This window comes from Lipotes vexillifer, unplaced genomic scaffold (assembly GCF_000442215.2).
Source record: "Lipotes vexillifer unplaced genomic scaffold, Lipotes_vexillifer_v1.1 scaffold185, whole genome shotgun sequence".
NCBI lineage: Eukaryota > Metazoa > Chordata > Mammalia > Artiodactyla > Lipotidae > Lipotes > Lipotes vexillifer.
This window is the reverse complement of record NW_006794406.1, coordinates 902049-916132: the sequence shown is the minus strand read 5'-3', so window position 1 is coordinate 916132 and position 14084 is coordinate 902049. Positions and strand designations below refer to the sequence as shown.

The 14084-nt window shown below is 37.3% G+C and overlaps 1 protein-coding gene across 3 annotated transcripts in view; it reads right to left on the bottom strand.

Annotated features, from left to right (window-relative positions):
- FHL5 (four and a half LIM domains 5) overlaps nt 1-14084 on the bottom strand; it is a 37783-nt gene that overhangs the window by 7753 nt on the left and 15946 nt on the right. For 2 of the 3 annotated variants that reach the window (XM_007467185.1, XM_007467186.1), the window contains exons 2-4: nt 5300-5467; nt 4258-4432; nt 2084-2253 (exon numbers count right to left, since the gene is read on the bottom strand). In XM_007467185.1, the coding sequence (XP_007467247.1) occupies nt 2084-2253; nt 4258-4432; nt 5300-5455 (501 nt within the window). In that variant the 5' untranslated portion in view covers nt 5456-5467. The remainder of the gene's footprint in view (nt 1-2083; nt 2254-4257; nt 4433-5299; nt 5468-14084) is intronic. The other variant, XM_007467187.1, reaches the window with a different exon arrangement.

The following is a 14084-nucleotide window of genomic DNA, read 5'->3' as shown; positions in this document are numbered from 1 at the left end:
CACCACTGTGGCCTCTCCCGTTGCGGAGCACAGGCTCCGGACGCGCAGGCCCAGCAGCCATGGCTCACGGGCCCAGCCGCTCCGCGGCACGTGGGATCCTCCCGGACCGGGGCACGAACCCACGCCCCCTGCATCGGCAGGAGGACTCTCAACCACTGCGCCACCAGGGAAGCCCCTGACTGTTTCTTGTAAAGTCATTTTCTAAGTTGTTGGAAGTCTTCGGGTGTAAGATGGTTTTGTAGCATGTTACTTTCAACTGTAATTTTCAGCCATCATGACAGTGTAAGTTAATAATTATAACATAGGAGTTGATTGATGCCTCTTCAAAGGCAGTGCCAGTATTTTAAATATATGTGGAAAATCATTGAGTGTGTGTATGTTTGTACATGCATTTGTAGAAAGTGGCAATGACACTTCAGATGCACGTATGCAAATGGTCTTAAGAGACCTGCCAGAGTAGCCTGTAGGTCAAAAATGTTTAGAAACCACTGGACTTATCCAATATGTTTTCATGATTCAAGCTTTCTCATCACAAGTTACAGGGTTATTTGAAACTTATGATGCCTCACAGGTCAAGAATTTCTTTGAGAACATCGATACATATTTATGGAATACAGACGGACTTTATCAAGGTGATAGAGATGAGTGACTTTCACGTAAAAGCTTAGAGGATACAAAAAGAATTGGACCATGTTTACTTGAAAAAAAATGACTTTTTTTCCTCTTGGAAAATATGTTTTGAATGGGTGTCCAAGTTGAAAGGCCCTGCATGGAGCTCTGGAGCTGGAGGTGAAGGAAACCACTTGCAGTTCTTAAGTCATCCTTCTGTCTTTCTGTCTAATGAATTTCCCTAAAGATCTTGTCAGTCTCTTGAGTGTCACTCTCTTATCTATCCACTCTTTTTTTTTTCTAACATCTTTATTGGGATATAATTGCTTTACAATGGTGTGTTAGTTTCTGCTGTATAACAAAGTGAATCAGCTATACGTGTACATATATCCCCATATCCCCTCCCTCTTGAGCCTCCCTCCCACCCTCCCTATCCCACCCCTCTAGGTGGTCACAAAGCACCAAGCTGATCTCCTGTGCTATGCGGCTGCTTCCCACTAGCTATCTACTTTACATTTGGTAGTGTGTATATGTCCATGCCACTCTCTCACTTTGTCCCAGCTTACCCTTCCCCCTCCCTGTGTCCTCAAGTCCATTCTCTATGTCTGCGTTTTTATTCCTGTCCTGCCGCTAGGTTCATCAGAACCATTTTTTCTTGGATTCCATATATATGTGTTAGCATACAGTATTTGTTTTTCTTTATCTGACTTCCTTCACTCTGTATGACAGACTCTGTGTCCATCCACCTCACTACAAATAAGAATTTCGTTTCTTTTTATGGCTGAGTAATATTCCATTGTATATATATGCCATATCGTCTTTATCCATTCATCTGTTGATGGACACTTAGGTTGGTTCCATGTCATGGCTATTGTAAATAGTGCTGCAGTGAATATTGTGGTGCATGTCTCTTTTTGAATTATGGTTTTCTCAAGGTATATGCCTGGTAGTGGGATTGCTGGGTCATATGGTAGTTCTGTTTTTTATCTACTCTTTAGAAATATAAAAGCTTCAAGCTTAGAAGACATTTATATCGCTTGGACATGATGTGAGGAGTGAAATATCCTGTTTAAATTGGTTCCCTTAGTCACTCTGTGAGACAAATCCATATCTCTCTGAAATTAAATGGATCAAAACTTTTCTAAGAAATATTTTTTATTCAAAGAGAGACGTGGGCCCTCTACCAGGATATTTGAAATCTTGCCTGAACAGCAGTGAATGGAACTGGAATATCAAATCACTTAAGCCTTTGGAACATTAAATTCATGTTCTGGGTGGAATTTTATGGTGATAAAAATAGATGGGCCTCCTCACTGTGACAGGTAGTGCTTTCGAACATGTTGAAATTCAAAATTAACATGAATGTGCAAAGATGGATATAACATGATAGTATCAGTTCACTGCAAACATATAATGCCGCTAAAAAGCGATGGTTTGGAAGATTTCACAAGCTGCATCCTCTTTAGATATTTACCTTCTTACAAAAGCTGCAGTAGTGAGCAAACACCATCTCAAAACACGGCACACAATAATTGCTACCCTCTGTGGAAATCAAAGGTTTAGTTCCTATTGGCTGTCGGCAGTGCTCGCACACAAGGCAGGTTTCATGCCAGTAGTTTCCCTTAAATTTCGTTTTCCGGGAGCCTGTACCCCCAAAGTAAGAACCTATTAGTACAAATCAAGCATAATTGTTCTTTTAAGCAATAATATGTCAAATTACTTAAAATATATACTAAAGTTAAGGTGAAAAAAGCAATCATCCATATAGAAAAAATAGTGTTTACTGGTTTCCAAAACATTTATCTGAAAAAAGAGGTCAATAGAGTTCAGCCACGATGAAGATGAATCACTCTTTGGCTGGAAACTCTTGGGCTGTTTCACAGTTTTGAGATGTGAAAGTACTATAAATGTAGACTCTGAAAGGCTGCACATGCTTCAGATAAACTGGGACATAATAAGCATTACAGGGATATTAGGAATGCCCAAGGCACAAACTCCTGAGACTGATGTTGTGTAGTTATGGTCTCCTAGAAAATCTTTGAACCTATAATAAGAAAATGAGAGAGAATTGTTCGTATGCTGCTGTCCATAGGGATTGAGAAGAGGATCAAAACAGAGAATTAGTACTTGCCTAAAGGTGTAACAATTTACTTGGATCCTTGTTTTCCCTGAGAGAAAATAAAGATGACTGACCTTCACACCAGTTTGTGTTGAGCTACAAAATGATGATTGGTCCCATTCTCCTATGATGGATTATGTTTTCTGATGCTATTGGTTCTGCCTAGGACAGGGTGTTTAGTGCAGTGTTAGTATTATTTATTGGTATAGATTTTATCTTTATTCCATGGCTCAGTTTCTGGTTCAAAATGTTTCTATGAATTAGGTTTATGAAAAAACACAAAAGACAGTACTTTGCCCATTGGAGACAGAAAGAATAATCTTTTCATGTCTAAAGTACACTAAATGAGATAAAGAGATAGGAGAAAGATGTCTTTCTGCAAAGCAGGGTTTTGTATAGTATAGTCCCCCCCCTTTATCTGTGAGGGATACCTCCCATGACCCACAGTGGACATATGACACTGCAGACAATACCGAACCCTATATATATATACTATGTTTTTTTCCCATACATACAGACCTATGTTAAAGTTTATTTATAAATTAGGCATTGCAAGAGATTAACAACAAAACATAATAAAATAGAACAGTTATAACAGTATACTGTAATAAAAGTTATGTGAATGTGGTCTCTCTCTCAAAATATCTTATTGTACAAGTTTAATGCCTTTTCCATCTTAACCAAGCACCTATCATGCTCCGTGGCCGTAACTTTTGCAGTTGGAGGTGCAAAACTAGCACGAATTTCTTTTTCCTCCTTCACAATTTCATGGATGGAAAATTTGTTCTTACGTTAGATCTTAGCAACCTCAGCATACAATTTCTTTCCTTATTAAGTTGACAACTTCCTTTTCATTTAAAGGAAGAACTTTATGGCTTTTCTTTGGCATACCTGAATGGCCAGCATCACTACTCTTGCACTTTGAGGCCATTATTAACTAAAATAAGGGTTTCTTGAACACAAGCACTGCAATACAGCAACAGTCTGATCTGATAACTAAGATGGTTATTAAGTGACTACTGGCCAGGATGCTCTGGACAAAGAGATGATTCACGTCATGGGCAGGATGGAGGGGGATTTCATCACACTACTTAGAAGAGCACACAGTTTAAAACTTAAGAAACTTTTACTGCTGGAATTTTCCACTTAATATTTTCAGACAATACTTTTGTTCTCGGGTAATTTTTGTTTGTTTGTTTGCGGTACGCGGGCCTCTCACTGTTGTGGCCTCTTCCGTTGTGGAGCACAGGCTCCGGACGCGCAGGCTCAGCGGCCATGGCTCACGGGCCGAGCCGCTCCGCGGCATGTGGGATCTTCCCGGACCAGGGCAAGAATCCGTGTCCCCTGCATCGGCAGGCGGACTCTCAACCACTGCGCCACCAGGGAAGCCCTAGCCTCGGGTAATTTTAACCATGGAAAGTGAAACCATGGATAAGGGGGCGACTAATGTACTACACTCTTCCTGTGCTTGGGTTTAATTCAAAGCATTGCAGGTTCAGTTATAGACCAGAAGTGCCTTGTGATCTTACCAGGCATGATGGTCTTCTTACAATGGAAGCACTTGGAGGAGCACTCGTTAGAAGAGTACTCAGAGCACAGCATGCACTCATCCTTGGCAGCAAAAGGCTTTTCCACCAAAGGCTGGTTGCATTTGGCGTAATTGAAGCATCCTTCATGCCAGTGATGACCTCTGTAACAAAGTTCCTTTGAGACGGTAAATAAAAGTTAATTAAGTATGTTTGCGAAGAAACAGGCCATTTTATAAAACAATGCTAAACACTCCTGGGACTCTGGTGCCAGTAGGTGGTGCTGGTAGCTTGAGGGCATGTTGTTATTGATACTATTACCCACAGAGAGGAGACTCTCTGGGGCAATTAAGAACTAGAGCTTGGGGCTTCCTTGGTTGGTCACAAAAGACAGATGGAAAATAAGTGTACTCACTCTCCTGTTTCTTCAAATTTCCTCTACCTTCCTTTTATAAACTATAAGAAAAGTTTTTCATAGAATGATTTTTATTTTTAGGTTGTAACATCCTATTACTGTTTGAGATTTACCTAAACAAAATCTCAACACTAGTTAACTAAAACAAAGACCTCCCCGGCTCCCCCCCCCAAAAAAGGAGAAAAAAATATAATAATGTGCATTCTGGGATGAATGGGTGTATGTGTGAGAGGTATCAGCGCACAATGGTTTAATGAAGATGAGGCTAATGTGAAGTGAGAAGATACAGGTTTTTGAATCTTTACGGCTCCAATTATTTATATAGTTATTCACTTATACTCTTATCATTCTAGAAATAACATTTCAGCTGTGTAACTTTGGGCAGATAACTTCTTTAATCTTTAGCATCCTGAACTATCTACTAAGATCATTGTAAGGATTAAAGTGTATCTTATGTTTCACAGTGCTGAGCATAGAGCCTGGAACTTGATTGATGATAGCTTTGAAAATCCTTTTATCTAGTAGCAGAGCATTAGAGTATTAACAGTCAACACTAAAGAAAAACAGGCATTCCAAAGCACTTGTCTGCTGTTCATATGCAATAATTCTGTGAACTGAGGTAAGACCTACCTTGGAATCTGATTCGATTGGTTCTTTGCACTCCTCACAATAGTTAGAAAAGATACGATCATAACCAGTAACACAGTATGGATTGTCATCCTTTAGTACATACTTCCCAAGAAGTGATGCCATGCAGTATTGACAGTCAAATTGAGCAGTTGTCATTTTGGCTTAATCCTATGAATAAAAAAATAATTTACATATATAAAGGCAAAAATTTTTGATAAGATAAATTATAAAGCCTCAATACAACATGAGTCAAGCACTTGAATAGATTTATATTTTCTTATATGAACACCCACCAATTTAGGAAATATGCTGTAGTCATGGTGACACTTGGAGTGATTTAGAAAAGGCTACTCTCCCATCTTGGCAGTTCCTGTGTGTTTTACTAGCAAAATGCATTAAACCAGCAGCCAGAGTGTGAAAAAACATCTTGTATTCCTCATTCACTAATGTGGAATTCGATGAGAATGTAATATGTGTTGAAATAGGATGGTTTCACCTCAAGGATATAAATATGAACTGTCGATAGAGCTTTCACTAACTGTCATCACTTACTGTCTTGGAGAGTGCTGGAGGTGGAGTTCCATGGGAATAACAACAGTCTTTTTTTGCTCTAACAGAAATAGAAATTACTAATCAAGTACATTGTCATTTTCCCCGCCATCCTTTTATTTCCCAATTCTTTGTCGGGTACCTAATGAGGGTTCTGCACATTAGTCCTAAGGTCTTCCTGTACCATAGACTCTCCCTTGGGACGTCCTCCTTACCTGTGGCTTCAACCTCCCTAAATATACTGTTGACTTAAATCTCTAGCTTTAGCCTGTTCTTCATTTGCCTCCTGGACATCTCCACTTAAATGCCCCACACTTAGCTGGTCAAATAAAACTCCTCAGCAGTGAGGATTCAGTCCAAGTGTTAGGTCTTTGTGACTGCCACTGAGCAATTTTCCAGATGTGGACATGCAGTTAAAACCATCAGTGGTGGAAAAGAGCTATCGGATTCTTCAGGTTTTAGGGCTAAACTAACATGTACACAGAAGGAAGAATAACAGCAGCGTTTTATAGAATGAAAAACATAAAGCCAAGGTCAGGATAAGAATTCTAGTTATTTTGTAAGTTTAGGAAAACCATTAAAAAACAAAACACGTGGGTTTCAAAAGGGTTTAATAGGCATCAAACACAAGTTTTTCATTGTCACCAAAAATAGTACCACTGATTTTCTTGGAAAATAAATATATTGGGAGCTATGAATATTTTCTAATTCTCCACATCAGAAATTTGTTTTTTTAATTTTAGCAAAATCAGAAAATCAATTAATTATTGTAATGATTTTTACAGCATTTTTAATGCCAGCTTTTATTTACTACATTCAAATTGCATTCTCACATATTTTGCCACCTTTTATTTTTTTATTTAATCTTTTTTAATTTTTAAAAATTATTTATTTATTTATTTTTGCGGTACGCGGGCCTCTCATCGCTGCGGCCCCTCCCGCCGCAGAGCACAGGCTCCGGACGCTCAAGCCCAGCGGACAGGGCTCACGGGCCCAGCCGCTCCACGGCATGTGGGATCCTCCCGGACCGTGGCATGAACCCGCATCCCCTGCATCGGCAGGCGGACTCTCAACCACTGCGCCACCAGGGAAGCCCACCACCTTTTATTTTAATGATGAAGTTTCCAGCAGTGTCTTGCTGAATGTACATTATCATTAATTCTGTTTATAGCAGATCTTTACTAACAAAGAAAAGACTAAGGATTTAGAATATATGTGTCTTTTCCCAGGAAAGATGAAAATTCAGACTAGAAGTTCCCAGGGGAACATGCCAAAATTATCTGCAGGGAACACTGAATTCCCTATTTGATTAATTCCACAGAAATGTCCCTTTTTAGTGAATACAAACACACTAAAAGGATTGCTGAGAGCTTGGAAACTGGAGGAAATAGATCTAAATCCCCTGAAAGATTTAAAAATGCAAATTTTTTTTTTTTTTTTAACATCTTTATTGGGGTATAATTGCTTTACAATGGTGTGTTAGTTTCTGCTTTATAACAGAGTGAGTCAGTTATACATATATATATGTTCCCATATCTCTTCCCTCTTTGTCTCCCTCCCTCCCACCCTCCCTATCCCACCCCTCCAGACAGCCACAAAGAACCGAGCCAGTTTCCCTGTGCCATGCGGCTGCTTCCCACTGGCTATCTATAAAAATGCAAATTTTATTCACGTTTACAGTGATCAAGTGTTTATCTCTTAATAGTGAAATACGGTATGTACCTTTAACTTTCTTCACTTAATATGGAAAATACCATTTTCATTGTTAATATTTCTTTAGTTTTAGATGTATATAATAGCACCATGAAGCACAGCCTCTCAGAACTTAGGAACTCCCAGACTACTTCCATTTTGTGAGGCTTTTAGTATATTATAAAATGAAGAAACACCAAAGGTATCACAAAACTGGTAGAATTTCAAGTTTTTATTTTAAACAACACTCTAAATGCAACATTATAATACCTGTCCCTCATTTGGTGATCAGAAGTCTAAATATCTAAAATCTAAATACCTAAATAAATATTTATTTTATAATATAAATATTGATATAGAAATATATATCAGTGAATATAAATACTTGTCTAAATGTAAGTACAAGAAGATCCTGCTCCATCCCCATTCTAATCACATAATAGGCCTTGCTCCATAAAAATTCTTAACAAAATTGACCCTATCTTCTCCAGTTTTTTAAAGAAGAAAGTACATCTTATTCCATCTGTTTTTTAAAAGCAAAGTCAGGGAGTTGGGGAGGGTGAGAAGAGTCAGTTCAGTATCTCAGAACTATGTAATTTTGCATTTTGTAGTTATACAGTGGAAGTAGGCATTTGGTCCAGGTCAACATGTGTTAAATGTCTACTCTGTAATAGTCGAAGTCCCTGCCCTCAAGAAGTCTGGATTCTCTTAGCTCTTACCTTGGTAATAGTGAATATAATTTGAGATAAGGAACAAACTGAACGTGTGTGCTCTTATTCTTAGTTGGGGAAAGTACACTAAAAAATTCAGTCCTCATTTTCATAAAGTCTATCATTTAACTATGGGTATATGAATACATCTATATAGAGTTTCTTAGAGGTGTTATAACCATAAATATGATACACATTCCACTAGAACCATATAGAATTCTTAGCAACTAATAGAAAGGGGTGAGGAGCTACAGTAAAGGGAGGCCTTTCTAAGAAGATTTGAAGGAAGTTAAGCTTTTGCAAGTCTGTTAGGAAGGAAGGAAGGGGAAAAGACAGATGGGAGAATGGCACAGGATTACATCCGAAGTTGGGGAACGGGGAGTCTGGCCAGCAGATTTTCACCCGGGTCCATTCAGGATAAAGGAAGACCTTGAAACTATTTAAAGCTTTTCAAAGCTATTTGGACCTTTAATAAAAGCAGTTCTAAGTGGTGTGAGGGCAGGCAAAAGAGGCAAGAGTATGAATTTTTCCAACTGGGTCACATTTTACCACCTCATTCGCTCCTAAACATCATTCTGTACTTTTTTTTTGGCCTTTATCTCTTTTTTCCCCCCTCTTCTTTGTCCCTTACATTAATATTTTTGAATAATCAGAGAATAACTAGTGTCCTCAAGAGCAGACCAAATGGCTAGTTTTTAATCGTTTTCTAACAGGTAAAACTGTAGGAAAGGGGATAGGGACTGTATGATTCTCATCTCAGGAGCCCCCATCTGAGGGTTAATTTGGCAAAGATATTGAAAAATGTTTGCTTTCAAAGATTTAAAATCCTTAAATATAGCTGATTTATAATTATGAGTCATAAGAAATTTTAATAGTATCCCAATTGAATAGCATTTAACTTTTCCTGGCATGAACTTAGAAACATTAGTATCAATATCAATTAGACATTCTTGTCAAACTTTTCAAAAGGATTAGATTATATTCTTGCCAAACTTCTGTCAAAGTGATTCTGCAATTATGCAACAGTTTAAGCACAGAATTTTTATCATTGCATACTGGAGTTTTGGAAGACTGATTTAGAGGTACACCGATATATCAAAGAACCTATGAAGATAAGATAAATAGCTCAGAAGTCCAATGTCATGAATGCACTTGGCTATCTTTTTCCAATTATCTCCCTTAGATTTTAGATTTCTACCTAAAAGCATGTGAGTTTATTGGTCCTAACTTCTGTAGCTGAGAATGCTGTTTCTTACATGTTATTTTTAAAACTAGGAATAATTTTGTGTCATTATGTTATGTGGTGAGTTAATGATTAGAAGTTTAATGCTGTGAGCAATATACTCACTTATATTTTTATTATGCTGAACAGATTCCCAAAAAGTATAGTTGAGAGAATATCAAGTAGGAGAGAGGCAAGTACTTGAGGCTATACAGGGTATCTTTAATATGCTTTGGTTTGCAAGGCATCACACACCATTCATTCATTCTATAAACAGGTAAATATGGGTTTTTTTGCACAGTAATCTGCTAGAAGTTATGAAGGACATAAAAATAGACTAGACTCAAATCCCATCCTCAGAGACCTTATAATCCAGTAGGAAGAGTATGGACATTTTATAAATAACTAAACAAAGGTTTGGAAGTGATAAGGAGAAATGAAAGGTTATAATAATTTAGAGCAATGGTTCTAAACACAGTGCATGTTAGAATTTTTTAAATTTCCAAAGTGCACTCCTATTCGAAACCAATTAAATTGGGATTTCTGGGGGTAGAGAGTGAGAATAAGTATTTTTCAGCTCCCAGTTAAGAGAGGGAGGAAGGAAATTACTTTTAGCTGGGAAAAATTCCAGAACAACTTAGAGAAAATGGCATTTGAGTGGATCGTGTGGTAGCTGTCATGGGTTGGCTCTCCCAGCCCTGGCTCTATCCTTCTCCTAGTTGGAGAGGTCAGGCAGCTAAAGACATCTCCTGGACCCTCTTACGGCTAGTGTTGAGGATGCAGATTTGGCTCTGCTACCTCCTAACAGGTGTGTGTACATTGGAAGGTGGGAGTGATACTTCCTGCTGCTGTTGCTGCTGGCAGGCTGGGTCGTAGAAATGTGAGTGGTTTCCCCCATTCAGAATGCCTGGACTCAGGTTTTCCAGGGTCCAGGGACTTGTTTTCGGGTTGTGAGAGGTAGTCGTGGTAGTGGTATCAGCGGTGGCAGCAGGTTCCTGACCTCTGGATTACAGGGCAGAATGAGTGCTGTGGTGGGCAAAGGGCAGCCTCTACCATCCTTGAAGGAATTGTTAAAAATACTAACAGTGAGTTCTAATGCTCCCGTGTGTTTCCTGAGAGCCATGTACTGTGTTAACCACTTTGTGTAGATTCTCTCTTTTAATCCTCACAACAATCCTGTAGGATGGGTCTATTATTAATATCCCAGTTTGACAGATGAAGAAACTTAGAGAAGCCAAGATAACTTGGCTGATAAAAATGCCAAATCCAGGATTTTATCCTACACCTGTCAGAAACTGAAGCTCAGGATCTGAGCCTGTGTAAACCTCTCCTCTCCTGAAGATGTTGAGGGAGGGCACTTGAGACTGACCAACAGAATTAGGAAAGATGTTTATACTTGAATACATGAGGCCTGCATGGAAAACAGCAAGTAATCTATTTGAAGTGGCTTGCAGGGCATGAGAAGGTACTAATTGGAGGACAAGTTTGGAAGAGTAGGCTGGGCAAGATCACCAATGGCCTAAGTTTCAAGCTAGAGATGAACATATGTTTTCTACAGAAAAGATATAACCACCGACGATTGAGAATAGATGAGTGAAGTGTTTTGAGCTGAGATTTGTGAAAATTAATGGAAATAGTGAGAGAAGGGACTGGAAGGTAGATATACCACAGACAGGAAATCAATAAGGAGTCTATTTTTTAATATTCCATTTAATCAACAAATATTATTATCCCCATGTAAAAAGAGTTGTTTTATGTATTTTGGTGGGAATATGAAGAATTCTTATTGAGGAAATAATGGCCAGTCTATTAAAGCTGACAAAATACATCATGTTACAAATTTAAAAAACAAAACAAAAACTATGACCCTCACCCAGACTAAAAACACACAACCTAGGCACCTCTGGGTAAAACTACTAAAAATCAAAGATAAATAACATCTTAAAAGTAGGTTAAAAATATTACTTCCAGGGCTTCCCTGGTGGCGCAGTGGTTGAGAGTCCGCCTGCCAATGCAGGGGACATGGGTTTGTGCCCTGGTCCGGGAAGAACCCACATGCCGCAGAGCGGCTGCGCCCATGAGCCGTGGCTACTGAGCGTGCGCGTCCGGAGCCTGTGCTCCGCAACGGGAGAGGCCACAACAGTGAGAGGCCCGCGTATCGCAAAAAAAAAAAAAAAAAAAATTACTTCCAGAGTAACAAGAAATTGAGAAGTTACCTACTTCTCAACAGAAAAAAATGGAAGGTAGACAATGGAAAGATAAAATGGCTGAAAGAAAATGGGAGCCAACCTAGAAGTCTATACTCAGGTAAAATATCTTCTGATGAAAAAGATGAAGAAAAGATATTTTCAGACAATCAGAAACTGAATATATCAATAGCACACCCATATTAAAGTAAATACCAAACTGTTCTTCAAGGAAAAGGACACTGAGCTCAGATTGAAGCTTAAAGGGGTGAAAAACAACAAAAATTATAAATATGTAGGTGAATCTGAATAAATATTAACAGAACAACTTTAAAGAATTTGAACACTTAGGCAAAATGGGAAACTTCAAAAATAAGTAAAACATTAAAACGGACACAAGAAGAAATATAAAATTTTAACTGGTTGGTAACTATTAGAGAAACTGAATTTGAAATTAAAAGCCTACATATAAAGTAAAATACAAGGCCACATGGCTTCTCTAGTGGATTTTACCAAGATTTAGGAAGAAATAACACCAATATTAACAAACTATACCAAATAATTAAAAACAAGAAACATGATCCACTTAATTTTGAACCCATTAAAACTTTGATTACCAAAATCTAAAAACATTATGAGAAAAATTTATAGGCCAATCATACTCATAATAATAAATTTTGCAGTAAATACAAAAAAGTTTAGCACAGAAAATAACTAATTGAATCCAGTGACATATGAAAAAGTTGATATCATGATAAGCTGAGTTTATCCCAGGAATGCAATTTTAGTTTAAAATTAAGAAGAGAATCACTGTATTTTACCACATTTACCAAATAAAAGAGTAAGCAATATACTTAGCAGATGCAGAAAAGACTGATAATTTAAAAAATTGCTCATTGAAGGATACTATTAATAATGAAAAGCAAGTCACAAAATGACAGATTAATAGATGATATTTGCCACGTATATAACTGACAAAGGGTTAAAATGCAGAATATATAAAACATCAGTAAGAATTAAAAATAAACTAATGGAAAAATGGGCAAAAGATATAAGAAAAATATTTTTCATTTTAAAATGACAGATATTTTAAAGGAAGCTCATTCAACTCAGTATGAAATAATTTGTACTCATGGTCAGAAAAAATTAACAAGTCTGACAATATGAAATGTTGGTGAGGATAAGGAGCAACTGGAACTCACACACTGAAATAAGAATGAAAGATGAATGGATAAACCACTCTGAAAAACAATTTTTCACTATATTGTAAAGTTGAATATGTATCCTTCATATAACTCAGTAATTTCTCCCCTAAATGTGTGACTCATAAAGTCTTGCAAAGGTCACCTGAAAGAATGTTCATGGCAACATAGTTTATAGTAGCCCTAGTAGCAGGAGACCCTGAATGTCTATCAGAGGGAAAATAGATAAATAAGTAGATGTATGGTCATATAACATACTGCTGTATGGCAATAAAACAGATGAATTACAGATGTATTAAGGTGCCCTCCTTAATACAGGTAAACCTCACTACTGAGTGAACTAAGTAAGTTATAAAATAGTAAACACACCATGATTGCATTTTTATAAAGTTAAGAAACAACCAAAATTGACTATTAGGAATTATGATAAATATATGGTAACATGTTATTAAACATAATAAATGTTATTAAAGCTATTTAAAAAAGCATGATGATGATGATAAACACAAGAATTAGGATGCAATTTAAGATTATCTAACTTCTGGAGTTAGTTGGGATTAGGAAGTTGCAGAGGGTTTCAAATATGTGGAAAATATTTGATTCTTAAGCCAAATTATTTTTATACCTTGCATGTATTAGAAACATTATTTTCTATATATGTAATGTTTTGTTTTTAATAGTTTAAAAAATGAGTGGGTGATAAATGAGTAGAAGTAGTATTGACATATATTAAACTGTTCTTTCCTTATGTTTGTCAACAGAGAAGTAATCCATATGGATGTAGTAATAACCTGAGAATATTTTTGTGTGCTAATGGTGGTCATGGAGTTTATTGTCCAAACAGCGAAGATATGGGGATAATTGTGGGCTGATTCAAAGGGTAAATTTCTCAGGGTGACCATTTCGGATGCAAAAGAGAGAAGGAGACAAAGTTTTCTCTCTTTCTTTCAATACTGTTACCATGAAAGTGTGCAAAGCCAAAACATGGTTCCAATATGTATGATCTTTGTCTTGTTACTTTACAATAAGACACGAACTGTTTCTTACTATCGTGTCAGAGATTACAAGTTTCAAAAGTAAGAGGGCTTTTACTTTTTATGATGAAATTGAAACATACCAGGATATAATTTGGGCCTTCTGGTTTCCAATAATGTCTCTATGTTGGTGTGGTTTTGAGGAATTTTATTTACTTGAGGGAGTTGAATTACCATATATCCTATATTC